Source organism: Seriola dumerili, unplaced genomic scaffold (assembly GCF_002260705.1).
Source record: "Seriola dumerili isolate Sdu_G_001 unplaced genomic scaffold, Sdu_1.0 BDQW01001435.1, whole genome shotgun sequence".
Classification (NCBI taxonomy): domain Eukaryota; kingdom Metazoa; phylum Chordata; class Actinopteri; order Carangiformes; family Carangidae; genus Seriola; species Seriola dumerili.
Window position 1 is genome coordinate 480,899 of NW_019175690.1, and position 27,129 is coordinate 508,027.

A 27,129-nucleotide genomic window follows, 5' to 3' on the forward strand; every position below is an offset into this window, starting at 1 on the left:
CAGTTGAACAGTTTGTTAGGTGAGGAATGCAAAAAGGTTCACCTTTATGTTTTGTTTACCTTTTTCTCTCACTTTTAAATGCTTCGATTTTATTCTCGTCAATAACAGCTCTTCAGTCCAAACGGTATTTAGATGTTACCTCTGGCTTTGTGCATTCGCTTTTGTCCCGACATATAGAAGAAATATCAGTTCATTGAAAGTCTGAATATTTTTCACCAAAAGGCCTTGGTTTTAACATTTAAATGTGATGTGCTCGCACACTGTGTGAAGGTAAATGTTGGCTGGGAAATTCAAATGTCTTTGCTGACGCAGAACATATCTCCTGGATCAGCCATTGTAAGCCTGCTATTGTGTATCTGAGAGTGACTGACTAAGTCTGTGGCATATGTGCAGTGCATGCTTGTCTCGGTGTGTGTACATAGTAAATCAATGTGTGCATATGAGTGTGTGTGTTCGCACATTTTGCATGTCAGCAGCTTATATATGTGTATGCGTGTACATATATGAATGCATGCTCTGTCTGATGATGTGTCCCTGCAACTGTACTCTGTGCGTGTGTCTGAGTGTGTGAGTGTGTGTGTGTGTGAGAGAGAGAGAGAGTGTGTGTGTGTGTGTGTGTCCCTCTGTCTGTTTGTGTTTGTGTGTATGCTCACGGTACATATGTGTACGTGTTTGCGGCTGCCACAGTGGCATCATCACCCGCCCCGACGCTTTGATTGTTTTCTCCGCCGCAGCAGAAATGCACCAATTAATATGCAGAGAGTGAGTGAGACAGAGACACACACACATACACACACACACACACACACGCACAACACACAAAACAAAAAAACCCCCCAAAAAAACAGCCGTGAGGGAGGGAGACAAGGAGGGAGGTGTGATGGAGAGAGAAGTGAGGGGGGGGGGGGGCAAGAAGAGATGGCACAGAGAGGGGGAAAGAATAGGAGAGATGAAATGAAAGATGAGGGAAAGTGTGTGTGTGTGTGTGAGAGAGAGAGAGAGAGAGAGAGACACAGAAAGAGGGAGAGAGATGGAGTGAGATAAGGGGCGAGGGTGGAGGGGAAGGGAGGGCGTAGATGGAGGGGATGAAATCTGATAGATGTTTGAGTAAAAACAAGAGAAGGAGAGAAAGAAAAGAGTGAGGGATGAGGCTGAGGTGAGGAGGAGGAGGGGGGATCAATATGTACATATTCAGTGAGATATGGTGGGAAATCAATTGAGAGGAGGGGAGGAGGAATTGATTCGGGAGGAGGAGGAGGAGGGAGAGGTGGAGATGTGGGGGTCACAAGGATGGAGGGAGGGAGGAAGGAGACGACAGAGGAGGAGGAGTGCAGAGGTGGAGTGATATGTGGCTACGGCTGCTGTCCTTTTTGTCGCAGTGTCAGGGTATTGATACTGTAATACACTCCCACCCCCCGACACACACACACACACACACACACTAACACACACACAAACACGCACCATCACCCCCCACCACCCCTCACACCCCCATCACAATGCTGCCGTGACAACGGCTGTCGCGGCGACGCCTACTGGCACAATGCAGCCACAATACTGAGGGCACTGAAGCATCACACACACACACACACACACACACACACACACACACACTCTGAGAGAGACAGAGAGAGCAGAGCAGGCCAGAGAGAAAGAAAAAAAGGAGGGAATGAAAGAAAAAAAAAAGGGGGAGGAGAAATATAAGGAGGGAGAGGTGGAGATTAAGAGGGAGGGAGGAAGATGGATGGATAGAAAGGGATGGAGATGGTGATGGAGATGGAGAGGAAAGAGGGAGGGGAAGGGTAGGGGACATGGATTGATGGAGAGACAGGAGCGAGGGAGGAAGGGAAGGAAGGAAGGAGGGAGGGAGGGAGGGAGGTGGAGGAGAGATATGGTGGGATAATATTACATGTGTAAAACGCTGGAGGGTGTGTGCCCATAGAAACATGTTTAATGGCTTTTATGATTGCGGGGAAGGTTGTGTGAGGTGTGTGTGTGTGTGTGTGTGTTTTTTTTTGTATGACAGAGTGATGTATGCACTGCATGTGTGCAAACAACAAGGTGTTTATGTGAATCCATGTTGGGTAACATACTATATGTGATAATCCATATGTATTTATATTTACACTGCACATACCTGTGTCTAGACAGTGCTTGGTGTATACACATGTAAGCATGAACGCACCTGTATAGGGTTCATGAGATCATTCTGTTGGAATTTTAGGATATATTGTCAATAATCGGTTATGTGTCATGATTTTCTATCTATTTTATGTTGTTATTTTTTCTACTTTACAATAATAATATAACATAGTCTGGGTTTTAGTTTATGTTCTGCCACTTAAAAATCTTTTTCTGGTCAAATGAAGTTGAAAAAAAAGGTAATTGATGAATTTGATATAATGCTGTTACAATGAAATACACACAGATCATGCTATAAACCTGAAAATCGGTGTTCATGGGCTTGTTTAAGAGGTCATTTTGGTGGCAGTTTGTTCCTAAGCGGTTTAAATCTTTGGTGTCAAACTTGTATTCAAAGAAGAAAAAAAAGAAAAAAAGAAACTAAAATAAAAATACACACACTGCCTGCTCTGACCTCCCTTCGCTAAAATGTCTGCGCCGGCATATTACTGTATCTCCCCCCAACATGCACTCTCATTTACAAAAGAAACGCTTGGCTGGCTGCCTATAAGTCAGTTTATCCGCGTGAGATGACCAACGTCCCTCTTTTTCTTTCTCTTTTTTTTTCTCCCCCCCCCCTCACACTATCTCATACAGTGTGTGTGCGTATGATCTATAGTTCCCTGCCTCCCTCCCTCCCTCCATCACCCCCTCCCCTCCCTCCCTCCCTCCCTCACCCTAACCCTTCTTAATATGATGTAAAAAGCTAATCGCATGCAAATGTCTGTTGTCCCGGTAACCGGGCCTGAAAAATCCCTTTGATGTTTCCCCCGACTCATTCTCTTCACGTTCTCTTTGTTCGCCACAGTCTCGCTGCTTTGTCAACATCCCCCCTTTTACCCCGCTCGCTCTCTCTCCTTCATCCATTCTGCAGCTCTCTCGGCCCTCTCTTAGTTCTCTCCATTAGAAAAAAAAAAAAAAAAAGTTCTAACTCTACTTTGTGTCTCCCTCTTTCTATAAGCCCCCCTCTCTATTCTTCTTCTCTTTTTTTCGTGCCTCCTCTCCCCCTCGTGCTCCTGCTCTCCCCTTGACTGTGCCTCTCTGTCTGTCTGCCCCTTCGCCCTCGCTCATTTCCCATCATTCCCACCTACTGTCTCCTGTCCTTCTCCTCTGTCGCTCCCTCGCTCTCTCCCTCAGTTCTGCCCCTTCCTGTTGCCCCCTCCTCCTCCTCCTCTTTGCCCACCCTTTATCTCTCATTCCTCTCTCCATGTCCCTCACATGCACAGATGGACACACACACTCATGCTCTCAAACTGCCCTCCCCTTCTTTAGAGAATTTGATCCCTGGAACTATTTGATATGGCGCTGCACTGTAGTTATCTAATCATTCTGGTTTTTGTGAGGCCTGGTGGAGGCAGCAGCACAGCTGGCTTTCAGAGAAGAGACCCCACTCATTACAGCAAGTTTGAGGTTAGAAGGTTACAGGCCTTGTTTTTTGAGGTTAGACCTGCTACATGGTTCGAGCACAACCTTTAACCTCCCCTCCTTAAATCTCTTCCGAGAGGTTTGGAGCTTCCATCCAGTTTTAATTCAACACAGAACAGTAAAAAAAAAAACAGTCAAAGTACAATTATCAAGTAAGCATAACATGCATTTCCAACATTCCTTCAAAAATTGTAAACATCAGGCAGAGTGTGTCATAGAAAAAGAGCAGAGAGAAAAGTTTCTATACATTAATACTGCCTTGCTATGGCATACAAAAGTGAGGGATTCTGCATATGACAATCTATACTGCAGTAAGAATGAAAGATGGTGTTCATTACATTGCTTCCAATATAACGCAATGTACCAAACAGCTAAAGGCTATGAAGTATACGGGGGTTTTCTCCAAGCCAACAAATTACATATTGATTCAGAAACGGCTCAATAGCCATTTGCAATTTCTGAATTTGGATGCAGATATGAAACGTGCTAAATCTGATAACGGCGACAAATGGCCACTGCTGTCTGCAGAAACAAGCATGACCTCCCACTGCTGCCGACTCTCGCTACCTGATGGTTTCATATTGTACCTTAAGCATGATATTGTTTGATAAACACGCTATACAATCAAACCAGTGAGTGGATGTTGATTGGTTTTACCGGCTCCATCTTCGCTGTCATGAAATATGAACTACATCACTGTATGAAATATGGAAACAGTTTTTACTGCTGCACCATAACAAAAAAATGACATGTTCTAGATATCTTGTGCATTATTTAGTACATATTCAGTGCTGTCATGTATATGGAAATTTTCAGTTTTGAGGATCTGAATAAAACTCAGTGTACAGTGTAACATATTTTTCTATTAATGGATCCATTAGTAAGTTTGGTAGAGTGGTAGAGGTTAAGTTGCTGTTCTACAGAAGTGGAAGTTATTTTTATCTTTTGTTCCATTAGTTTTGAGACACGATATCCGAAAGGAATGCTTCCATGTTTTTAGAAATGTGCTTACTCACTTGTCAAGAGTTAGATAAGGAGACTGATACCACTCTACCCTCTCTCTGGACAACATGAATACACAGGCAAGAGTCAGTTAGCTTAGTTTAACTTAGCGCAACGAGTGGAAGCAGGGGGAAACAGCAAGTTAACTCTGTCTGAAAGTAACACAATCCATCTGCAAAGCTCACTAACAAACACATCTCTCTTTCACTTGGCCTGTTTATCAAATTTTTAGTGTAAAATTGATACGCTTTGGTTTTACCTTTGTTTCCAGTCTTTATGCTAATTTAATCTAACCAGCTGGCTGTAGCTTTACTCCACGGACATTGGATTGACATCATCTAACTCATATTTAAAGCATATTTCCTAAAATTTCAAAGTTGTGAAGGCAGTAACAAATTAACGTTAATCACATTTTTCAGTCCTTTAAATGCATTTTAAGTTTTTTTAAATCGTATTTCAAAGATTTAGCTAACAGCAGATAATGCAAACATTGGCCAATAATCATAGGTTTTTACAGATTAAACGAACAAGATATAGCCTAATGTGTTAATTGGTAAGACTTAGATGCTGGCAGGTGTTTATTTTTTGTTTTTTTTTGTTACCCTTGGACAGAGCCAGGCTAGCTGTTTCCCTCTGCTTCCAGTCTTTGTGCTAAGCTAAGCTAATTTAGCTTCTCCTTTAGCTCTTGCAAAGAAAGTGCAAACTATTCCTTTAAAATTTAGAGTAAAGCAGTTCCCTGACATCACAGCTGCACCATGTCAAACACTCTAATCTTGAAATGGAATAGGAAGTCATCTTTGATTACATTACTTCTTTAAGAACAGTAAATGTAGTTCATGTCTTCTCGCTGCAAGCACAAAACCAGTAAAACCAGAATATAGCACATCGAACAGACCCACCTTTCTCCATTTTATGGAGAGCGCCTTCCAAGTGGGAAAGCTTAGACTAAATGTAACGTCAATACTTCTTTGTACACAAATCAAAATTGCACATACACCCATTTTATACTTTGGAATATAGAGTATGGCATCTTATATTAAAAGGTATAATGTTAAATTCATAATCAGTTCTCATCAGTACACTGAGGAACAGTTTTAAGGCACCATGTTGCTGACATAAGTTACACTTTAGAGACTAAATACAATGTCGCCTTTAGATTCTTACCACTGTTAATAAAAACAATACCATTAGCTTAACAGGGACGTATAGCAGTAAGATATGATACTGTAAGATGTTTCCATTCATCATCAAGGCAATGCTCACTGTATGTGTTGAGATGCAACCTTGCCTGTCGTTGATTTAGCCACTGTGCCAGGCTCTAAAATGGCCACAGTGAGTATGTGTGAGCATGTGAATGTGAACAGTGCTTCACTGTCTCATAACAATAAGAATGACTGCATGTGTTGAGGGACACTGTGTGTGTGTGTCTGTATTTGTGTGTGTGTGTGTTTGTGTGTGTGTGTGTGCATGCTCACACCACCCCTGCCTCATTTACATAGATGCAATCACACCTAGCCTATGCCACGCATTTTTACACAGGCAGGGAGAAAAAAAAGAAAGTCTACAGTAGTCCATTCAGCGTTGTGAAAATGACAAAGTACATAATACATTCTAAATCTGCAATCCTACGGTGGATTTACGCCCTGCATATTACTTCCTGTTTATTATCAGATGCTGGAGCATGTGATGCATACAGTCAGCCAGCCAGGCAGTCAGTGGTTCAGACCAAGTGGTTTGGCCTAGTGGGGAGCTGCAGGGCAGACAATGGCCGCACTGTGTGGCTGAAGTGCCTTTGGTGTCAATGACTCTGCCAGCAACTGAGACTGGCAGATCCAAAATGGCGGAGTGCAGAGAGCCCTGCTGGTGCTTGTCATGCTTTAAACAGGGCAGTTTTGATCCTTTTTGGATGCAGCTTTTCTTCGAGGGGTTCGTATCAGAGCTGTTTAAAACGAGAGAAGGCAGAGCAGAGCTACTCCGGCTAATCTGCTGGCTTTTTATTTGTTTTAAGGGGGTGAAGGGGGCAAGGGGGAAAGGGGGAAGGAGAGCAAGCATGTGGGAGAAGTTCAAATAGAGTCCGAGGGTCTCTCTTTTTTGTCTTCTTTGCCCCCCGAGGTCCAGTTTGGCTCGCCCACAGGTGGAGTAGAGATGCTTAGAAAGTCCAGGGTCCAGTTTCTGATTGTTACAGGAAGAGAAGGAGGACGCAAAAGAGAATAAAATATTAACACTCCCTACAAAGTGAGTTTTATCTTTACACAAATCCTTCTTTCAGAAGAGAAAAAAAAAAGTGAGGAAGGTGTGAAATCAGAAAGTGAGCAATGCAGCGACGCAGTGACATGAGCAGCAGACGTGAAGTGAGCAACAACAGAAAGGAAAAAAGATGAAAGAAACATGGACTAAACAGAGTAACTTACTCTTATTGCGATGACAGCTACACAGCTGTAGAGGGAGACTGACTCTGAGGAGGAAGAAAGAAAGAAACAGTCACATCTTATATTCTGCGCTAAAGTGTGCGTGCATATTAAAAGTGTGCGCGTACGTGTGCACAGCAAGCGGCAATCCTCCCTCTGTTGTTGAATATGTGCATATCGCTGTCTGTGTGTTTGCCCTATCTGTTTTGGCTGCGTGTGTCCGTCTGTCTGTCAATCTGTTCCCAGCGCAGTCTGTTTGCCAATCTGTCATATTCTGTTTGCTAGATAAGGAGATTGAGAGAATGCGTTTGTGCAAATTCATTTAAACTCTACCGTGGAGATGCCAGTCAGGTATTTCTGTTTACTTACAGCTAAGAAGATGCACGCATTCTGGCTTCCTTTTACTAACATGTAGAAAAGCTTTTGCTGTTTGAAGGACACTTTTTATATAAAACACCTCCATGAAACTGTTCCAGCTTCAGCCGCCTGATAACTTCAATCATCTCAGACAGAGGTTACATACATACAGCAGACATTTTCATATAGGCCTTAACGTACAGTTTTTAGCAGACACGTGGGAAGTCTTGTGAAACGAGGAGCCTCAGGAGCTAAATCAGTGATGAAAAGTCTCTTTTGTGAAAATCCTGTTTGCAAATCCACAACAGCTGCAGAACATTTAGGATTAATTTTCTATTTTGCATGGATAACAAAACACTTGAGCAAAAATCTTCTCTTATGTATAATGTATAATACATCAGAAAAGAGACAAAAGGGATTGAGCTGGAAAAAGGATAAAACCCAAATGGGCTTCTTACCTAAAAAAAGATTTGCGCCTGAAAATCAGGCAAATTAGTGCAGATTGGAAAATGACAAATTTATGGCGTCTGGGGTCTAAGACAACGTCTCCAGTTTGGGAACCTCTGTTGCACGTCATCCCTACTTTCTCTGCCCTAATTTCTTGTCTGAACTGTCCACTACGGGGAGATGTGCAGAAGCAAGTACTTTATTATTACTAATGATAATATTGGGTCATTTTTTTGCCCTTATTAAAAAGAAATAGTCGACAGATTAAAGGGAACAAGGGAGATAAGAGTCAAGGATGGTCTGGATTCAAACCAGGGGACATTGCAGTTCATGGTTGACGTCTTAACCTCTAACCAACAGGGACACCCCTGGGACTGTCTGTCTCATTAGCCCACTCTGTCTCATCTTGCTCGTTTTTAGAATAGTTAGGAAGCCAACGACACAGAACTCAGTTTAAACACCAATAACATCACAACCAAGGAATGTACTGCTGTGTGAAAAAATGTAACATTATTATTATAATAGCTGTAGCAGCAGGAGTCTCAGTTGCAGGGCACTTCACTTGCATAGTTCCTGGGCCATCAGAAAGTCAGATCAGGGGTGCTTTGTGAAATGCAGGTAAAGTTCCCACGTTCCTTTTAAAGACCCTTATAAAACAGTCTGTGGTTCCAGTGGGAAAGAAAAGCCCAGCTAACCCTCAGCAACTCATTTCACATTCCTCACATTTCAAATCTATATTTAAGCATGGAGAAGGGTTTGAGTCATTTCTCCAAATACAAACTGTGTTCATTCACTTTTGAAATTGCTAGATTGTGTGATACGGGCTTACACTTTGAACTCACCTGTGAGTAACTTGTTGATCCGGAGCTTCTCCTGGGGTCCCTCCCAGACGCCGGGGATCCCCCCTCCTTCTGGCTGCCGACAGAGGAGGAGTCTGAGCAGCTACTGTGGACTGAGACAGAGACAGAGAGAGGGAAAAAGTGTGTGTGTGTGTGAGAGAGAGAGAGAGAGAGAGAGAGAGAGAGAGAGAGAGAGAGAGAGGAATGGTTGTGGGTTAACACACAGTATATCCAGCAGGTTGTAGACACACTTATAATACAAATTTTGCTCTCTTTTTCCTTCAGGTAGTTCAAATAATAATACCACCTGCGTTCAGACATGATGTGATTGCATGGGTTGTTTTCCATTTACATTAAGCATTGTGTGTGTGTGTGTGTGTGTGTGTGTGTGTGTGTGTGTGTGTGTGTACTTTTATAATGTAAAAATCACCGTGTCAAAATGTTTTCCTGAAATTAAAAATGGAGGCCGAGTGGGTACGGGAGAGACAAAGAGAGAGGAGTCAGAGTGAGAAGGCATTTTTCTCATCCTGTTCAATGAATTTCTAACACCGTGCTCTGTCCCAGAGGACAATTCATGCATTGAAATCCTGAGCTGCTGCACTCAATGAGACACCTGGTGAGCAGTATGTGCATTACACTCAGCTATGCATGGGAAATCACTCTGGCTCTAAGGCATCAGCAGCCTTTGGAGACTGGGTGGTGCTTTAAATTGGGTGTTTTTATTTAAATTGCTCATATTCTAACCCTGTGGACGGATCCCTCTTCTTAAAGGGAAAACTCTGATCTTCTTATATGATTATATACCATCAGCCTGTGAATGTGTGTGTTCCAGGAGTTCCTTTGTGACAAAGATCGTAACTTTTCTTCAACCTGCCTCTGATGGTTCTATTGCATTTGGTAATTTTCTGCCTTTTTCCAGCAGAATAATGTCTGTACTCAGTGTGTTCAACAAGGAACTGTTTGAACCTGTTGCTGATTATACGTGTAGGTGGAGAGAGCGCTAATGTTGCTGATAGCATTAAGTAAAAGCAAGATAATGACAGTCTCTTACTTTTTTTTTTTTTTTAGTTGTTCTTCATGGACTTTCATGTAATTGACTGATTTTTCTCATTTTCATGTTGCTGCCTGACAACATATTCCTGCTTCAACATGATGTCTGTGACCAAACTCTCCTCAGAAAATATCTCAATGTTAGGACATTTAAGTTCAGCTTTTACATTGACATGGTTAATATCTTAACAATTATATTATTAAAGCAGCACTTTCCATTTTCTAAATATTTAATTAAACGTCAATGCGAAATGTGAAAGATTTGATGAAAGGTAGCTTGTAATAACAAACCCACATGAAAGTTACCACCTGACGTTTTAGCTTGTTTCAGCTTATTGTTTTGGTTTTACCCACATCCCAGAATGACACTTAACAGCTGACAAAGTTAGCAACTAGTGAACGCTAATAACGGAACGAAAATAGCCTAATATTTTAGTCATGAATCGATGGAGACCAAAATACAGCTAAAAGCAAACTTATATTCATCGGCCGGACACAAAAATGACTCACAATCAACAAGACTGTCGCTGTGTGTCTGCTGGGTGTGTCAACAGTAGTAGTGGTAAGATGAAGCTTCATGAAGCATTTAAACAGTCCAGCAAAGTGGTTTGAGAAAAGGTTAATTTCTTTGATGCTTCATGTTAACAGAGCGACATCTACTGGCCAGAATGTAAAACGGGCGACTATGATACAACTGCATGTATATTATAAACTATCAGCATAAGTGAAACCATGATTGTGCCTTCATTTCTAAGCATACCTTTATAGTATTTCCTGTAAAAGCAATAAACATATGTCCTTGAAAAAATATATTTCAATAAACCTAAAACATCCATAATATTGTTACACCACCGTGCTTGTACTTTATTGGGAGAAATAAGATCAAAGTGTCTGAGAAGTCTTAGTTTTCCTCGGTGGATCCATTGCAAATGCAACCGGTCAATGTGTGTTCAAAACAAAAACTATAAAAGTAATCATTTCTCTCGGAGGTCTTATAGTCAAATGTCACGGCTGTTATTGTTGTAATTCGAACTGCCACCGAAAGCAGTCAATGTGGTAGGCTACAAAAGTGAGGCGTCACATGTCGTCAGTTACGTTATACGTCTAAAATGATACACGCGTCAAACGGAAAAGCTCAGCTGTACTCGACATTCACTCAGAAGCCTTGACGTCTCACATGCCATCACTAATAAAGAGGCAAGTGTTGTGTTTAAAGTTTGCTCCACTGCCCCCTAGTGGCCAAGTGGAAGTTCAAAGCGATGAAACCTTAATACATGTGAAACAAAAACTTCAGGAATCAGTTTTACATTAGTTACATGTTGCTTGGAACAAAAAATATTAAGTCGTATCATCTTTGCATTAGCTGAAAGTAAATACAGGAGTAAAAAATACAGAAGAAATACAAAGATAAATCTGCCTTAGGTGTTTTAACATCACAGCAGTGTTCTTCACTCATTCAATATAAAAACCCAGACAAAGCCACAGTTAAACGGAGACATGGGACTGAAAGGTTGTGATGGGATTTGATCGTGGTAGATGTGAAATGTGTTTCCATAGTCAGGCTTCTTGACTGCGCTCCATATTCTCTGCAGGCACGTCACAGCTCTTCAGAATTTCTCAGTGTGAGACAAATATCAAAAATTCATAGAGTAGCTCGGGGGCGCAAGATAAAAAAAACAAAAAAAAAAAACATGTACCACATTATTACCTTGTCACATGGGGAGATACACCCAGGACCCGTTTTGTTTCCTGTCCGTAATCTGAGGGCCACATCACTCTCAGCTCAGAGAGCACATTTGAACAATCCAGTAATCCAATCTGGTCACATAAAACCCACCGACTTCCTCTGAACTGAAAGCCGACTCAGAATGTGTGAGGAGAGAAGTGGAGCTCAAACCTGAGTGTCATCTGATCACTCAATTTCTCCCAAACATGACAACTTCATGTTAATGATGCACCTATAGTTAATCAAATGACACAAAGGTGCACTTGTTCTTTAAGAATTTAATCTTTAAAACAGTTTTCTCATTAAAAAAACATTTCCGTTTCAAATATTTGATGCGAATGCTTTTTCTTCCCGTGCAGTTACCCGAAGCACTTATGTGCCTCTGGTACCTGAGGCATCCCACACACACTGTGGAAGTATTATAGATGTGTTACAGCCTTCTCAAGCTTACCTCTGTCATTGAGACTGTAGATGGAGTCCAGCTCTGAGCCTGGAGTCCCTGTCGCGTCCAGCAGCAGCTTACTGGAAATTCCCATGCAGAGTGACTCCTTCAGACACAGCTCTGGGAGAGGGGAGAGGGAGGAGCAGGGAGGAGAAATCATTTAAAAATACAACCTCCATACTGCTTTTTTTTTTTAGGGTATTTGCAAGTTGTGTTCATGTGAGTACTTTTAGTGTTTTAAGGGAAAAAGACAAGGTGTCAGAGGGTGAGGAAAACACCCTGTTTATTGTCCGGGTAGGTGAGAACAGTACCATTTGAGCACCAAGTAACTGCGCCAAAAAATGTCTCAGTCCCCTTTTTTTTTTTATGCCAGCTGCAGTGCATCTTGTCTGGTGTGATACTGTAATCTAAGCCAGCTACAGGAAGCGACACTGAGATGCAAGGTTTCATGAATATGACATGTGATAGCCAGCAGTTCTTTGTGCTTTGGAAATCTGGGCATAAATAAATGAACAAAAATCAAACAGGAGACTGGACCGGTGCAGATATTTTTATCTGTTCTTTACGCATAGGAAAGGTAACTAAGATTAAGTTACACAGAGAGGAATCGGCTTTGTTTAGTGTCCTTGCCAGCCAATTGTGAGTCCATGTGACTTTTATCCAGTTCCCCTTTTCCTTACAACCAAATTTAAAAAAAAAAAAAAAAGCTTCAACAGCTAAACCATCAACTAACAGAACCACTTCCACTGTGTTTGGGGCCACATGACATTGCTGGGATTCAGGTTGAAAGCTGAGAATGTGACCTTTAAACGTCCTGCTTTACAACCAGTGTGTGCAGAAAATGAGGTGACAAAAAAATGGACACTTTGAAAAAAGTATTTTTAACTTCCTTAAATGTCCCTTATTTTACACTTTTCTGGTGTTTTAAGTGTTGATCCATAAGAAGATATATTTGTGGTTTTTAGAAAACAAAAACCATGTAGTTTTACATCCCCTCTCTCAGGCTTCTCTCTGGAGCTCTAGTAAAATCAGATCGGTGAGCCAATCAGAAGAGAGAAGGCTCTGAGCTTCTCTTCTGATTGGCTCACCGTTTTCTTGGTGATTGAATAAAAACATAGCAGATTTCGGGTAAAACACTCAGAGAAACCAAATCCTGCAAGGTTTGATGGTCAGTACAGGTGGGTGGGCATGGCTGTGGGCTGTGACTGTATAGTTGTGACATCACAAAGTTACAGACGTCCTGATGGCTTGTTTTAGGGCTCAGTTTCTGAATACAGGTTGTGTGCATTTCTCTGTGGACTGAGCACTTTGATACTTTCACAGTATTAATATAGAACCTAGAGCTGCTTTGTAATCAAACAACACATGGACATCTACCTTTATACTATATAGGACCTTTAAAGAGTAGGCCATTCATGTAACACTGTCAATTCATGACGGACAGAAAGATTAAAATCAATGCAGACGATCCAGGGAAATACTTCTTTCTTGTCAAAACTTGGTGCCTACATTACCCATAATGCAACTCAAACAGTTCAGCAGGAGAGTTCGGTGGTATATAAGTGGCTGCTAATGGCACCCTGAGCCATTGGCCTCAAGCGGGGACCAGTGAGAACGTTTGGACAGCTGTAGCTCAGGAGGTAGAACGGGTCGTCCACCAATCAGAAGATCAGTGGTTTGATTCCCGGCTCCTCCAGTCTACATGTGGAAGTGTCCTTGGGCAGGATGTTGAACCGCAAACTGCCCCTGATGTATTGTGAGTGTGTGTGATAGAAAAGTGCTTAATGTATAGAAAAAAGCTCCGTGTGAATGTGGCTTCTAGTGTAAAGCACTCTGAGTGACAAAGTGCAGTCCATTTACGTCACTTATTTATCAGGCTTTCAAAAGCTTCTTTCACATATGCAGCAGTACTCTCCTAATCTGTGCACTTTCCCTTCATATTCTGTACACTTGTAAAATTGTGAAACACCACTCGTCTGGAGAGAGTGTAGTTGAGTTGAGGCCTCTGGAGTCGAAGGTCGTACGGTACCTGTGTTGTTGATGGCATGTGTCCACAGCAGATGAGCAATGTCATGAGTCCAGGCCTGCTTGCCCTCCCTGTCCTGCGCTTGCAGCGTGATGCAGTCTTTGGTTCGCGGAGCCTGACGGACCCAAAGTTCAAACTTGAGTCCGTCCTCGCCGACGCTCTGAGTCAGACCCATCTCACCCGTCTGCAGGGAGAAAACACGGAGGTGTTAAAGTCAACAAATGAACTGAAACAGAGAAGAAGGAATGGAAGGAAATCTAACTGGAATGCAGAGCGTGCTGCAGAAAAGTCAATTTGAAAGTGAAATAAAGTGATGGGATGAAACACAGAGAGCGTCCCAGTCATCAGTGTTCTCATTGCAAATGACAGCCAATAACCTCAGACTCACTTTGTCTACGTTTGTTTTCAGTTTAATCAAAGCAGAAAGTGAAAACCCTTCAAACAGAGAGAGAGAGAGAGAGAGAGAGAGAGAGAGAATGAAAATTGGAGAAGATTGTGTGTTGGTGTGTGAGGGCTGTGCACCTTGATGCTGTGTTTGTAGCTGTAGGCGATGCGTCCTGAGCCGGTGCTCTTCTGTTTGGTGAAGATGACGACGTGCTGGTAGAGGAACACGTTCCTCACACCTGCCCGCTTCCTCCGGGCTCCCCCGCACACCGTCAGCTCACCCTGCCGCACCAGCTCGCCGCGCTCCGCCACGGGGATCTAACATCACACATTATACGCACACACACACATTAGGATGCACTTATCGTGGCCTTAGGCCCAGGCTCTAGGCCTTCATCTGCATTTCTATCTCAATTTCTATCTTAAGAGGCCATTTATCCTTGAACTGAGTTAAAACCATGTTTGTTTGTTTTTTGGAAGTAGTTTTGCTCTGTAACAACTGTTACACATTTGACGGTCCTCCACACGGTTGCTGACACTTTTATTAACCGACACGAGCTGTAATGTTTTTTTTTTTTTGTTTGTTTTGGAGCAAAAATCTCAAACCCTCCCTCCTTCACCTACTCAAATTTTGAGTCTGGAGTTGCGAGACATTTTCAGTTACAAAGACTGAAAAGCTTTATTCTCAGTTCAATAAAAGATAGGACAAAGGAGTATTATTATGACAGTGCCTTGCGTGGTGACATATTCCCTCTTCACAAGGATGCTTCTTTCTGCTGGATCTTTGCTCTAATTGGCCGGCTGACTCATGCCTTTTGTAAAAATGTGACTTTATTGTTCACGTCAATTACAGGGCGAAGACTTTGCTGCGCTGTTTGCGACTCCTACCAGAGGCAGAGAGAGGTTGATAAAAGTCAAAGGTTATGTAACGCTCCTTAAGGACGCAATGCTAGACGTACAAACAAACAGCAAACAGGTCGGCAAACATTTGCTCCAGAGTAACCGCTCCGGCAATGAAATTAAAAGGGCCGATAATTTACCGGCAAGTGGTGACACGGAACTTTATTTTTAAACCTCTAGAGATGTGTGGGTCATGATATAAGTGATGCTTCACGCATATTATGAACACCCACACCCACACCCACCCATACACACACACAAACACACACACACACACAAACACACACACACGCATACACACCTGCACTTATAGGCATTTTACTTGGAGAGCTGTTGCAGCGTGATTTGAAGTAGCTCAATAGTGTTTGTGCTGCCGTAATCTCTCCCCTCGCTCGAAAGGGGGAGGAGAGGAAAGTTGTGTGGCTGTGTGTGTGTGTGTGTGTGTGTGTGTGCGCATGTGTGTGTGGGAGTTGAACATTTGTCTCTCACGACCAGCTCTGAATGATACTGCTGTGTCAGAGGAGCACAATATGGGGCAAGTAGATACTGTGTTCCCTGACATTGTTTGATAAAGGTTAAAGCTGTTTTTTTTCAAATCCACATTTAACTGGTACGAAAGTGTTTCTTCGTAGTGGTCTGTCTGAGGAAACGCCTTCTTTCCTCCCACTTCTTCCTCCCTTTGTACGCTACTCTCCTCTATCTGTGATGTGAGCGTGATAAAAGAACACTTCACTGTCTTCACTTCAAGTCTTCATTGACAAAGACACAGGATTCTACAGAGCACAACTGTTTACACCTGCAGTATTTTCACCTGGATTTTGTGTGTGAACACACCCCCGAAGTTGTTGTTTCCTAATGCAAGACAATGAACACTGTGTTGTAATGGTCAATCCTCATAACATCTTCCAGTAGTTGGAAAATTTTGAGAAAATGCAAATGAGGTTGTGAATATGCGCTTCCACATAATTCCTTTAAGTACATTTAAAATGTGGTTAACCTAAAGAGTATTTGTACTTTTTTATATTCAAAATAAATACCGTTACATCCCCTTCTTGAAAAAAGTAAAACCTGTAAATAATGAGCCGTAGATAAAAGGTGCAACAGTGATAACGATTTCATGTCTTCCACCGGCCTGACCTCATCGAGATGACTTAGTTTCCCTCTAAGAAAAGAAAGTGGGACTTGATTCACAGTTGCAGAGTCATAAACTGGGACAGGCATTCTCACCGGACATCCGGCGATGAGGTCACTGGCCCTGAGGTCCTCGCCGTGCCGCTGGGCGTGTCTCAGGGTGGAGAGGGCGGAGTCGGAGGCGGGGTTTAACCCTCCCAGCTCCTCCACGGCCTCGCAGTACTGCTCCAGTCGCTGAGTGGGAGCCTGGAGACAGTGAGGGAAGGACAGAGGGGAGAGGGGGGAGGCTGCGGGGAGTTTGGACTGCAGGAAGAGGGGAGATGTGAGAGAAGGAAGAGGAGATCTGTTAGACCTGATCTCCGTTTACTGACGTCTCCATATCACATCACACAAAATAATAGAAACACCTGTCAGTATAATGCGATACAATTCCACAGCAGCACAAACTGCAGCCTCCAAAGTGACCAGACAGTTGTAACCTAATAAACCGCCAACTATCCCTCGAATTATCCCACAATGCAACATAAGAAAGTAGTGTACAATCTATCAGTGTACAGTCACTGGTCAAGATTTATTAACCATCATGCATTGCACAGATGGACAAAAAAAGCCATCAGACCCACAATGTAGGTGTGGTGACAAGTGAAAATAAACAAAAATAAATCAGAGAAATTATTATTATTGATTTTTACTTTCATACACTATATATAAGTTTAATGTGTATTATTCTATGACAGAGATTAGAAATGACATTACTTACACAAAATAACAATTATCTTGATATTTAACAACACAGATAACAATCAAACTTACATTATATGGTTTATATTGATGTAAACTATCTAAAATACAGTATGACATCAGAGACCGACCTGTGACTTCTTTATATAAGTGTGTTTAAAAAGTACATTCATAAGTGATGAATAATGAGCTGCTGGTGAAAATGTACAATTACTAAATAGATTTTTTTATGTTAAGCTAATTGTGATAGATAGATACTTGTACAACTATTGATTGATAATTATTCTGTAGCGTTTAGCTCAAATGTTCTTCCTCTGGGTTTCCTCTAATCACAGAAACCATGTGAAAGTAGCCACGTGCGCTGTTCCTGTGCTCATCGTCACGACGATCATCATCACCTCAGCCGAGTGTGATCGCCATCATCATTTAGCCTGAGCACCACCTTTGCATCCGTCACCATCGTGATAACCATAAACCCACCCTGCAGCCATAATCCACAGCGAGCTCAAGCTGTTTCGAAGCCGCTGCTGCACCGTGAGCCCACACCGCCTCCTGGTGGTGATATGTTAGAAATGCTCCTTTTTGAGCCTCACTAATCTTAAGCACTGTGATATCTCCTCGTAAAGTCCTCTCAGTGATCTCATGATGGTGTCGATATATTAGTTTTAGTTAATTGTAGCTTACAAGCTCAAATTACTCTCTCCATAATCCGCCTTTAATTGGCTCTTCTAGTATATATTAAACATGTAATTAGCTTTACTGTATACAGCTCATTTTTAATTGCTGCCACTGTTGAGTAAAGCAACTTTAATTGGTTTGTGCTTGTGATGTGGTTTTTTTTTTTTTTTACTCATGATCTCACACTGTCGTTTAACAGATTTTCTGAAAAAGACAATAACCAAATCAAAATTTTATGACCCTGACGAGCTTAATATTATGTGTGTAGAATCAGGAATGTGCGACCATCAGTGGGAAAAATGGGCACTTTTCTCTAATTGAAATGATGTTTTCTGACACTTAAAAAATAACTGGTTAAACTCCTCATATTGAAACTCTTCTCCTGAAACGTCTGTGCACACAAGAAGCCGATGTCTTGGAGATTCAGGGGCTTAAAGTTCCCCTGCAGACATGTTTTAAACAGGAAAAAAAATACTCTGCTATGATTAATATTTTGTTTAATGTGGTTTTCCCACATAAATCTACGTTTAACTCCTCACTGAGAGATTCCCAATCCCCCCAGCACCGCTGCTTGTGCTAAGTCGAGCGGTGAAAGAGCAGTGCGCATCAAGATGGTTAGCGGAGGAAACATCAGAGAGACTCAGTCACATGTTTTAAGCCTCAGTCAGACCCAGACTCAGATGAGGTTGTTGGAAGTTGTTAGCTTGTATCTGGCAGTGGCTGATACAGAGTTAGTGGTTGTGCTAATGCAAACTTTCGCTCTCTGTACTGACAAGGTTTCAGGTTTATTTTGCCCGACCCCTCGTAACCACAAGTTGACGGGATTGGTTCCTTAGGTTTATGGCTGTCTGAATCCGTTTATATGAGACCGTCGCTGGTTCACTGCAGTTACAAGGTGGAAATACTCAGTCATGGCATTGACTGCCTATTTCGCTCATGATATGTCTTGTATTATAATTAGACAGCAGAGACATGAGGAATCTTACCTTAAAGAAGTCGGCAGCCTGCGTGACCAGTGGAGAGTCCAGTTCTGGTTTAGCCCTGATGTAGTGGGAATACTGCAGGAACTGCTCCCGCTGTGGTGAAAAAAGAAATATAAACATAGTGGTTATGGTTTTGTATAAAAAAATAAAAAAAATCTATATATATTTTAATTCCCTTGTATTTTCTCCTTCTTATTTCCCTGTTCTGTTAAAAGAAAATAAGAACCTGTACCACGCAAGCGATCCAACTAGTACCAAGTCCTCTGACACACAGGAAGTGATTATTTTTTCCTCTAACAAAAGATATATTTAGATATGTGAATCTTTTTATTGTTCACAAGTAAATGCAAAACTTTCATCTTTGATTACTCGCCTCACGCTCCCAGAAAATCTAATTTCAAACATCTCTTCATAAAAGAACAATAAGGTCCTTAACAAAGTTAATACTGTGTTACTGGAAATGGCCTTTCAAAGTAAAACTACATTTTTCAACGACGTGAGTCTTATTTTTGCATTTTTGGTCCTCCTTGCTAAATAGTCGTACATTCAGATGTTAAAAAGGCTCTGTGCTGTACATCAGCGGTTTCCAACCTGGGGGTCAGGACCACCAAAGGGACCTGAGGATAAATCTGAAGGGCGACGTGATTCTGAATGCTATAGGGAATAAGAAAAAAATATTTTTCTTTATCCTTTCTTTCATTTCTTGTTAAATATATGATAATTTTATGTCCTCAGGCCAATACATTTCTTCACATGAATAATCAGAGAAGGGGAAATCAATCTTTGCTGTACCTGCTCACATCACATAAACTTGTGATGAGGGGCCTCTGCGGCTAAAATCATTTCTACATGTATTTAAAAACAATGTATTTTCCTTTGCATTTCACCCTGCATTCCTGGACTTACATACTTACATATTTGCTGAAGCAGTCCTGTTGCAACAAGCTCTGCACAAGAGCACCCTCCATGGCAGGGAGAAGGTTCTGCGAGTGAAAGGAGCTGAGGCTGGCCCAGTTGGGGAAGAGGGTGTCGGCCTTCCCCCTGATGGAGGCTGGGGTGTCTGAGAGCTCCAGCAAAGGGAGGTATGTCTCTTCTACCCCTTTAAGCACAGCCACATACTGCCGCTCTGAACTCAGCATCCTGCACCACAGCAGGTAGAGCTTACTGAGAAACGAGGAGATGACGAGGAGAGGGAAAAAAAATGGAATGAGTATATTTGCAAAAGAGAAACAAATGTGGGAGTAAGAGGAGAAGTGGGGGGGGGGGGGGGGGGGGGGTGGGAGTGAAGACAGCAGTAAGCAATGGACAGAGATCAAACAGTTCGTAATGATAAAATTATCTAAGATTGCATGCTGACTGATAAAATCGTTCTCAAACCGACTTCAGTTGTGCTTAAATTATCCATAAAAGGATGAATCACTTCTCCCTTTCGTCTCAGCCTGGCCTTCTCCTAATGCAATTGATAATGTTGGTCTTGTTTTTATAGATCTAAGCCAACTCAGACTTTCTCCTGCTCACTTTCTCACACACAAGCTCCCGACAGAAGAATACGCACAAAGGTGGCGTTTTAACGAAAAAAATGTTTAAACGAAAGAGAAAAGAGGAAAAAAATGATGCAAAAACAAACCTCTGGGCAGTTGAACCGGCTCTGTCCGTGCCCGTCTCCCTCTCGGTCCTCCCCAGCAGCACGTGTTGCCGTGGCGACCCTGTGTGGTCCACCACCTCCTTGCTGCTGACCTCCACTCCTCGAATCAACACCCCTCCTCCACTTCCTCCTCCTCCCCCTCCTCCTCCTCCTCCACTGCCACCTCCCGCAGGAGCACTGCCCCATCCAGGGATAGCTGCAGCCATGCTAGTAGCGATAACCGGGTCAGCTACCGCCCGCCTCCCCAGCCAGGACATGGGGGAGTGACGGCTCACCCCGCCCACCGGAGACTCGGCAGGTTTGGGGGTAGCCGTGCCTCTGCGGGGGGCCAGGAGAGCCTGGAGGTCGAAGCTTGGGTGGCGCTTTCTGGGGGGCTTGGGAGGGAGCGGGGCCTCTGTGGGCTGAAAGGAGACGGATGTTAACATGAGATTAGCGACATTAGCAGAATAAGGTTTAACCAATATTGTATTTTCTGTGTTATTTTATATCATATTTAACATAGATGTATCTTATGAAAGTCAATAGAGAAACTTCATGGAAAAAGGATCCAGACATGAATGTTCATCTTAACATTGTTGCAAAAATCATTCAAAATCCAATATTACCATGAAGTATTTCTGCTCATTAAATGTAACACTGCCCTCAAAGATGCCCGTATTTCATTCAACTCAACATGCAGACACTTATTATAAAACACGAACACATCATGAGAAACATTTTGCCTCTTTCTGTAATTGTTATGCGGTGATGCAAGTGAAATCGAGGACGTTGACAGCAAATTGAAAAAGCAAGTTTGAGATGTCGACCAGATGCACAAGACTGTCTTTGTTATGTTTTGTTTTGTTTTCAAGTTATGAGACAGCGGTTTAAAAACTCTGCTAACTTCCTGAGAGAATTGCTTTAGTAGTCCCATGGTGGTTTTAAATCTAGATGCTAAATTTGAACAAAGACAAAAACAGTTCTGAAGGTTTTGGATTCGATTAATCAATTTCAGAGACAGTGGATAACAATATAAAACTACAGTCTAAGAATATTGGTGTATGGATGAAACCATGTTAGACATACTGTCAATTAAAAAAAGTCAGTGTAATATTTAGCATCAGATATCTTTGCCTGGTTATTAAAACAAACAGGAATTACTAAAGAATAGAAAAGAGCAAAATATATCACAGCAATAAAAACAGAATTGAAACTAAACCAACTCACGCTCTTCTTTGCAGGATTCAGAAGGTTCTGCAGGAACTTCCCTCCTCCAGCTCCTCCTGTTCCTCCTCCACTTCCTCCCCCTGCTCCATCTTTCTTATTCCCTTTCTCCTCTCCTATCTTCAGTGTGGAGCAGGTCTGCGGCCTGAACAGCGATGCCAGGGATCCCCAGGACTGCAGCCCCCCCTCACCTCCTCCGGCTCCCAGCCCCCAGTCGCCCTCTCCCTCAGGACCCATCAGGTCCCACAGGCTGCTTGCCGAGGGCATCTTGGGCTTCCCCTGGCCCTGATTCTGGCTCCTGTCAGACTGGAGGAACCGGGGTTTGACCTGCGCTACAGTCCTCTGGTAGCGCTCTACTGTGTGGGTCCAGAGGTCCAGGAGCGCCCCGCCACCAAGCTCTATAGCTAATGACCGAGCGTCCTGGAAACGTGACGGGGGGATGGGAGGGAGGGAGGCCAGAGGACAGGTGGAAGAAGAGGAAGACGGGGAGGAGGAGGTGGAGGAAACTGCATCACACCACTGGGTGGCCTGCACATGAGACAGAAAGGAAAGGTGAATCTTATTTGCCCTTAGGAAGATTTGAAACCATTAATGTGTGTTCATGACTTCCTGTGTGTTTAACAGTCTTCCTGTGGCTGAGCTACCTCAGTCAGTGTGGACAGCAGCCTCTGTGTGTTGTCCAGCGTGGTCCAGCAGTCAGACAGACAGTGGGACATGTCTCTCAGCTTCTCCCTCACTAGAGGAAGGCGGATCTGCACTTGGCTCAGGCCTGCCCAGTCCAGCTCGCACCAGCCCTCCAAGTCATTGAGCACTGACAGAGTCTCACTGTGCAGCTCCTAAAGGATTCAGGAAGATCCACTGTGACGTCTGTGCCCCGGAAAAAACCCTCAAGTGTTTACTGTGGAGGCTTGACAAGATAAACTCTGGGAAGTCATGACTGGAATAATGGTAACTGTCTCTTTTGCATTTGCCTGCATCCACAAGAATGACACAAATATACTGTACCACTGTGGGCTCAAAACACATCTGTTTACATTTTAAACTTTTAGTTATTGACTCCTCAAGTCTTTCAGTAAGTAACATGTGTGGCTCTAGGGTTCTGCATGGCTAATAGGATTCAAAATCTTTGAGTGGTTTTTAACAAGAACCATTTCCCACAGGCCCGAGACTTTTGTGGGTCGAACATACCCAGCTTGACAGCAGCTGTGGCTAACAATAGAGGTCGAAACACGATTACTGTTTGTTTAGACTGTTTGTTTAGATCACTGTTAGAAAGTTAGTGTGCATCACAGAGCGCTGGTGGAGGAAACAGAAGGAAACTCATCTAAAGAAATTAAATGAGACACTGCACTGAACAGCGGCTAGTGCAGCAACTAGGAGCACAGCAGCTAATTCAGCAGCTAGCGCAGCAGCTACTACAGCGGCTAGCACAGCAGTTGACATCAGGACTTTGGCTCTCTGTTAAGGATAGTTAAGGATGCAAAAAAAGTAGATGAACTGTTACCAAAACCATTTTTAAATTCTTTATATGTAACATTGCTAAACAGCAGCCACATTAGCCACAAGTGTTAATTACAGATTAATGGAAAATGCTACAAAGTATAGCGAAGTGTCAGCAAAGTGACACAGTAGTATCCGATATACACCAATATCCATCTCTAATTTAGTCATACCCAACATGCTAACATGCTAACATTAGCCACCACAATGCCAGACCAAGCAAGGCTGTAAGCAGCAAAGCGAAACAGTGTATACGAATTCAACAATTTATTTGTAAGAGAAATAAGTTTCATTTCTTTCATTTTAATTGTTGCATATTAACATATTTAGCCTCTATGTTGAGGAGGTTTATGTGATTATAAAATTGTTAAAAATTATTCTGATGGCATCAGTTTCTGTTTGTAGAGATAATCCTGGTGAGTGTCTCCATATCATTCTTGATACTACCACCACATGGCGCCAGAGTAGGGAGTTAACATGAAAATAATTATTATACAGATATTTTGATTATACTGTTTGTTTTTTTGTGTGTACAAATATACAACATGCAAACATGTGCGTTCCATGGGTTTTAACAAATACTGTACCAAAAAAATGAGGAGTCACAAGTATCAGCCACTCACATTTGCTGTTTCCCTGAAGGTCTTGAACTTCTGCTGCTTGAGGGAGAGTCTGCTGAGGGAGAGAGGAGGGTCCTTGTAATCGTCCAGCTGTGACTGGACTTGCTCAATCTCCTGATCACACTGTGAAATAAAGTCACAGAGGGAGAGAGAGAGAGAGAGAGGGTGAGAGGAGGACACAACACATTTTACTGTACATGGGGGACAGAGAGATGAGATGAGGGACGTGAAGTTTGGCAAAAGAAATAGGGGTAATATCCCAGAGTTTGGCGAGGTACGAGTGAGCAACAATCATCTTCTTGCTCCCTCACACACCTTTTCCAGTTTGTCCACCAGCCGCGCCAGTCGTCCCAGAGCTTCCAGGTCGCGACCTCTCTGGTTGGACTCTCGGACGAGCCTATGGAGGGCGTCATCCACGCTGTCGTAGAGTTTCGAGGTCGCAGCGAGGGCCGCCCTGAGAGGACAGAAGACAAATGTTACCAGCAAATCACTGAGGAAGAAGAGAGAAACGTTTCTTTTTTAAAAATTTTTATTTAAATTGTAAGATGTCAGCCAAAAAACACTGGTAGAAAAGATGTAATTATGGAAAACAAAAAAGGCTGCAGACCAACTGTCAGGCAACAAAAAAAAAAAAACAAGGAATCAAATCAGCAATAAGACTATGCTTGTACAGACCGAGCCAAAACTCATTACTGGATAGGAACAGCTACAAATACAACAGTCTTTAGATCATCTTTAAGCTGCAGTCAGGCGCAAACAAACAAGCTCCATCGCTCTGTCCTCTGTTTGATGTTCAGCTTTTTTCTTCCTTTTTTTTTGGCTAAAAGCAAACAACTTTGTTTTCATGATGAGGAATATTTTTAACCTATAGCTCATCTTGACAAAATAATCCTTCAATCAAACACAAAGACTTGTGAGGAGAAAGGACCTGCACATCCCTCCTCTGCCCCTAGAGACCGAGCTGCTTGTGTAAGGTGGTTTCTGCATGTCTGCCTAATTACTGTTGTTCTGTACATCATGGCGTCTTCATATCTAAAATAGTCCAACTTCAATAGGCCTGTGTGTAATGTACATCCAAGCTGTATTCAATCTCATTAGCATCATAACATATAAAAAGCCTATTATTATCCAGGTATATGCAAAAGCACGTTGCTGCTAGAAATAATGATTTTGTAGACTTCTGAATATTATTATACAACTTCTTTCACTAGTTTTCATAATATTGATCAATTCCTTATTTGAAGATGCATTCACTGACTGTGGTAATTTCCAGTGACATTCTTCTGATTGAAGTTGGTGGCGATAATATTCCGTGTAGGGTATAAACATTTATTTTCTGGTACCTGCAGTCTGGCGACTTCTGCGCTAGTCCAGATGCACTATTGGTCAATCCTGCGAGCCAGGCCCCGCCCCTCTGCTGCAGTTCAGTTAAGCGTTGGTCGGCCAGGACGCTCACCATGAGCTGCCTGTGTTTGTCGATGCACAGAGGAACCGCCTGAAGAAGACCAACATGCTTATTATGTTTCTGTAGAGGTTTAATTACCAAACCACATGCAGCGAAGTTTGTACTTTGCTTCCATCAGACAGGCACATTACATTTTGTCTCATCAAATCAGTGTTAAAAAAAAAAAAAGAAAAGCAGAAACAACCTTGATGTTGTCTGGCATTGGCTCAGTGTCCATAGACTGCAGTGCCTCTCCCAGCAGTGAGAGGGCGCTCTCACAACGCTCTGTCAGACTCTCCAGGCTCTGAAGGGGGAGAAAAAAGTAGAAGTGGAATCAGTGATTCGAGATTAGCATTCTAGTTATTCAATCAAAGCAGACATAGAGAGGTCATAGAAAGTACAGGGGACAGGAAAACAGTTTAATCTGTTTGGGTAAAGCAACATAAACTGTCTGGGAAAAACCCATTAAGAGTCTTTAAATTTCTTTTCTTTTTTTTTTTCCTTCCTTCCTTGATTTATCCTGCAGCCCCAGTTCATCATCAATCTCTGAAATCACCGACCCCCACCACACAAGTGCTCTTTTCTCTCCAAACTTTGCTTTCTCCCACTCTACACCCTCCCTTTCAGGGGGTAATATTTTAAGTTTGACGTACACAAAAGAAATACTCAGAACCTACTTAATCGTAAACATCGGGACTTTGTCTACATTAACGCAGAGTGTTATCCTTTTTCACATATTTATCTTTAACTAGCAAAACCAAAATATGATCATCATCGTGAGAGAAATGTGAAATTTCCTCCTGTTGCTTAGATTTTCTCAGTTGGCACTCGAACAACAAGAACTAAAACAGAGAAATCAAACAGATGGCAGATTTTCACACACAACTTGACACTGGTCTAAATTCTCCAGCTCTGATATTTTATATTTAAAGCTACTCTTGAAATCTTCGTGTTCATGCAAGACTCGGGCTGCAGCAACTATTCTCTGAGAGAATGGCTCTGGATGTGATTCATACAAAAAAAAACCAAAAAAAACAATCTGATTAATTTAGCAAAAGCACAGATATCAGCCGATCTTAAATGCCTCAAGTGATGGTTTCCTCCTGCTCAGTTTCCCAGAGACTTTAACACACACTCGGGTCAGTAAACCTGGCTGCCTCAGCTGAGAGGATCTGCCATGAAAAATAGAAAAATAACTACTGTATGGAGGTTGTAGAATTTTAGGGTGGGGTGGGGTCTACTTCTTTTATTTAAACAGCAGATTCTCACTAGTCTGAAGGCCAGCCAGTCTGAGTGACAGTGGGTGAACTCTCCGTCCATCTGTGTGAGCAGCTGCTGCTTGTCCACAAACTGCTGAAGGACCCCCGTTCCTCGCACCATGTGGATCTGGACAGAGGAGTACAGGATAAGAAAAATTACAGACAAGGAAATAACACAGTAAGAAAAAATAATGAGAGATAATAGAAAATGAGGCAAGAAAGAAAACATAAGATATGAGGAGATTGTGCTGTAGCCTTGAGAATATAAACTCTTATCTGCTTTGGTGTGAGCCAATGTCTATATTAATCATAGACTTAATATAGCTGATAATAATTTGTACTCATGGCTACAGATAGACACTTCCTCCTTTATACTGAGAGTCTTACATAATTGTTTTTCAGCTTTCTTTCACAGAAAGGGCTGAGAAAGCAAAAGTATGTACAAAACAGCCAAACAACAAACTAGATGAAGGAATTTTTTTTTGGTGTCAACATCTTTTGGGTGGGATTTCCTTTTGACATGCGAGGTTTTAACGCTGCCAGGTTAAAATACAAACCACATGGCAGGACGAGTTTTCTCATGCAAGTGTGTGTGAGATGGATCTCCGCTGCTCAATGCAAAGAAAATGAGCTGAATTGCTGGTAAAAATGGTATTATTTGCCAATTCAGGCTTATTTTAGATTCAAGCACAATGTGAAAGTGCACTCCAGCTGAGAGCATCTGATATTCATCAGGTT

General features: G+C 42.4%; 1 protein-coding gene across 1 annotated transcript in view; it reads right to left on the minus strand.

Annotated features, from left to right (window-relative positions):
- Positions 1–3,692: 3,692 nt before the first annotated feature.
- Positions 3,693–27,129, minus strand: part of LOC111238606 (rho guanine nucleotide exchange factor 40-like) — a 39,830-nt gene continuing 16,393 nt past the window's right edge. Inside the window, exons 11-27 of the mRNA XM_022768185.1 lie at positions 26,402–26,518; positions 25,338–25,436; positions 25,032–25,183; positions 24,004–24,142; positions 23,692–23,811; positions 22,213–22,404; positions 21,572–22,096; positions 20,348–20,766; positions 19,635–19,884; positions 18,724–18,813; positions 16,415–16,621; positions 14,426–14,605; positions 13,907–14,087; positions 11,887–11,997; positions 8,663–8,772; positions 7,020–7,063; positions 3,693–6,780 (exon numbers count right to left, since the gene is read on the minus strand). Coding sequence (XP_022623906.1) covers positions 7,037–7,063; positions 8,663–8,772; positions 11,887–11,997; positions 13,907–14,087; positions 14,426–14,605; positions 16,415–16,621; positions 18,724–18,813; positions 19,635–19,884; positions 20,348–20,766; positions 21,572–22,096; positions 22,213–22,404; positions 23,692–23,811; positions 24,004–24,142; positions 25,032–25,183; positions 25,338–25,436; positions 26,402–26,518 — 2,919 coding nt within the window. The 3' untranslated portion in view covers positions 3,693–6,780; positions 7,020–7,036. The remainder of the gene's footprint in view (positions 6,781–7,019; positions 7,064–8,662; positions 8,773–11,886; positions 11,998–13,906; positions 14,088–14,425; positions 14,606–16,414; positions 16,622–18,723; positions 18,814–19,634; positions 19,885–20,347; positions 20,767–21,571; positions 22,097–22,212; positions 22,405–23,691; positions 23,812–24,003; positions 24,143–25,031; positions 25,184–25,337; positions 25,437–26,401; positions 26,519–27,129) is intronic.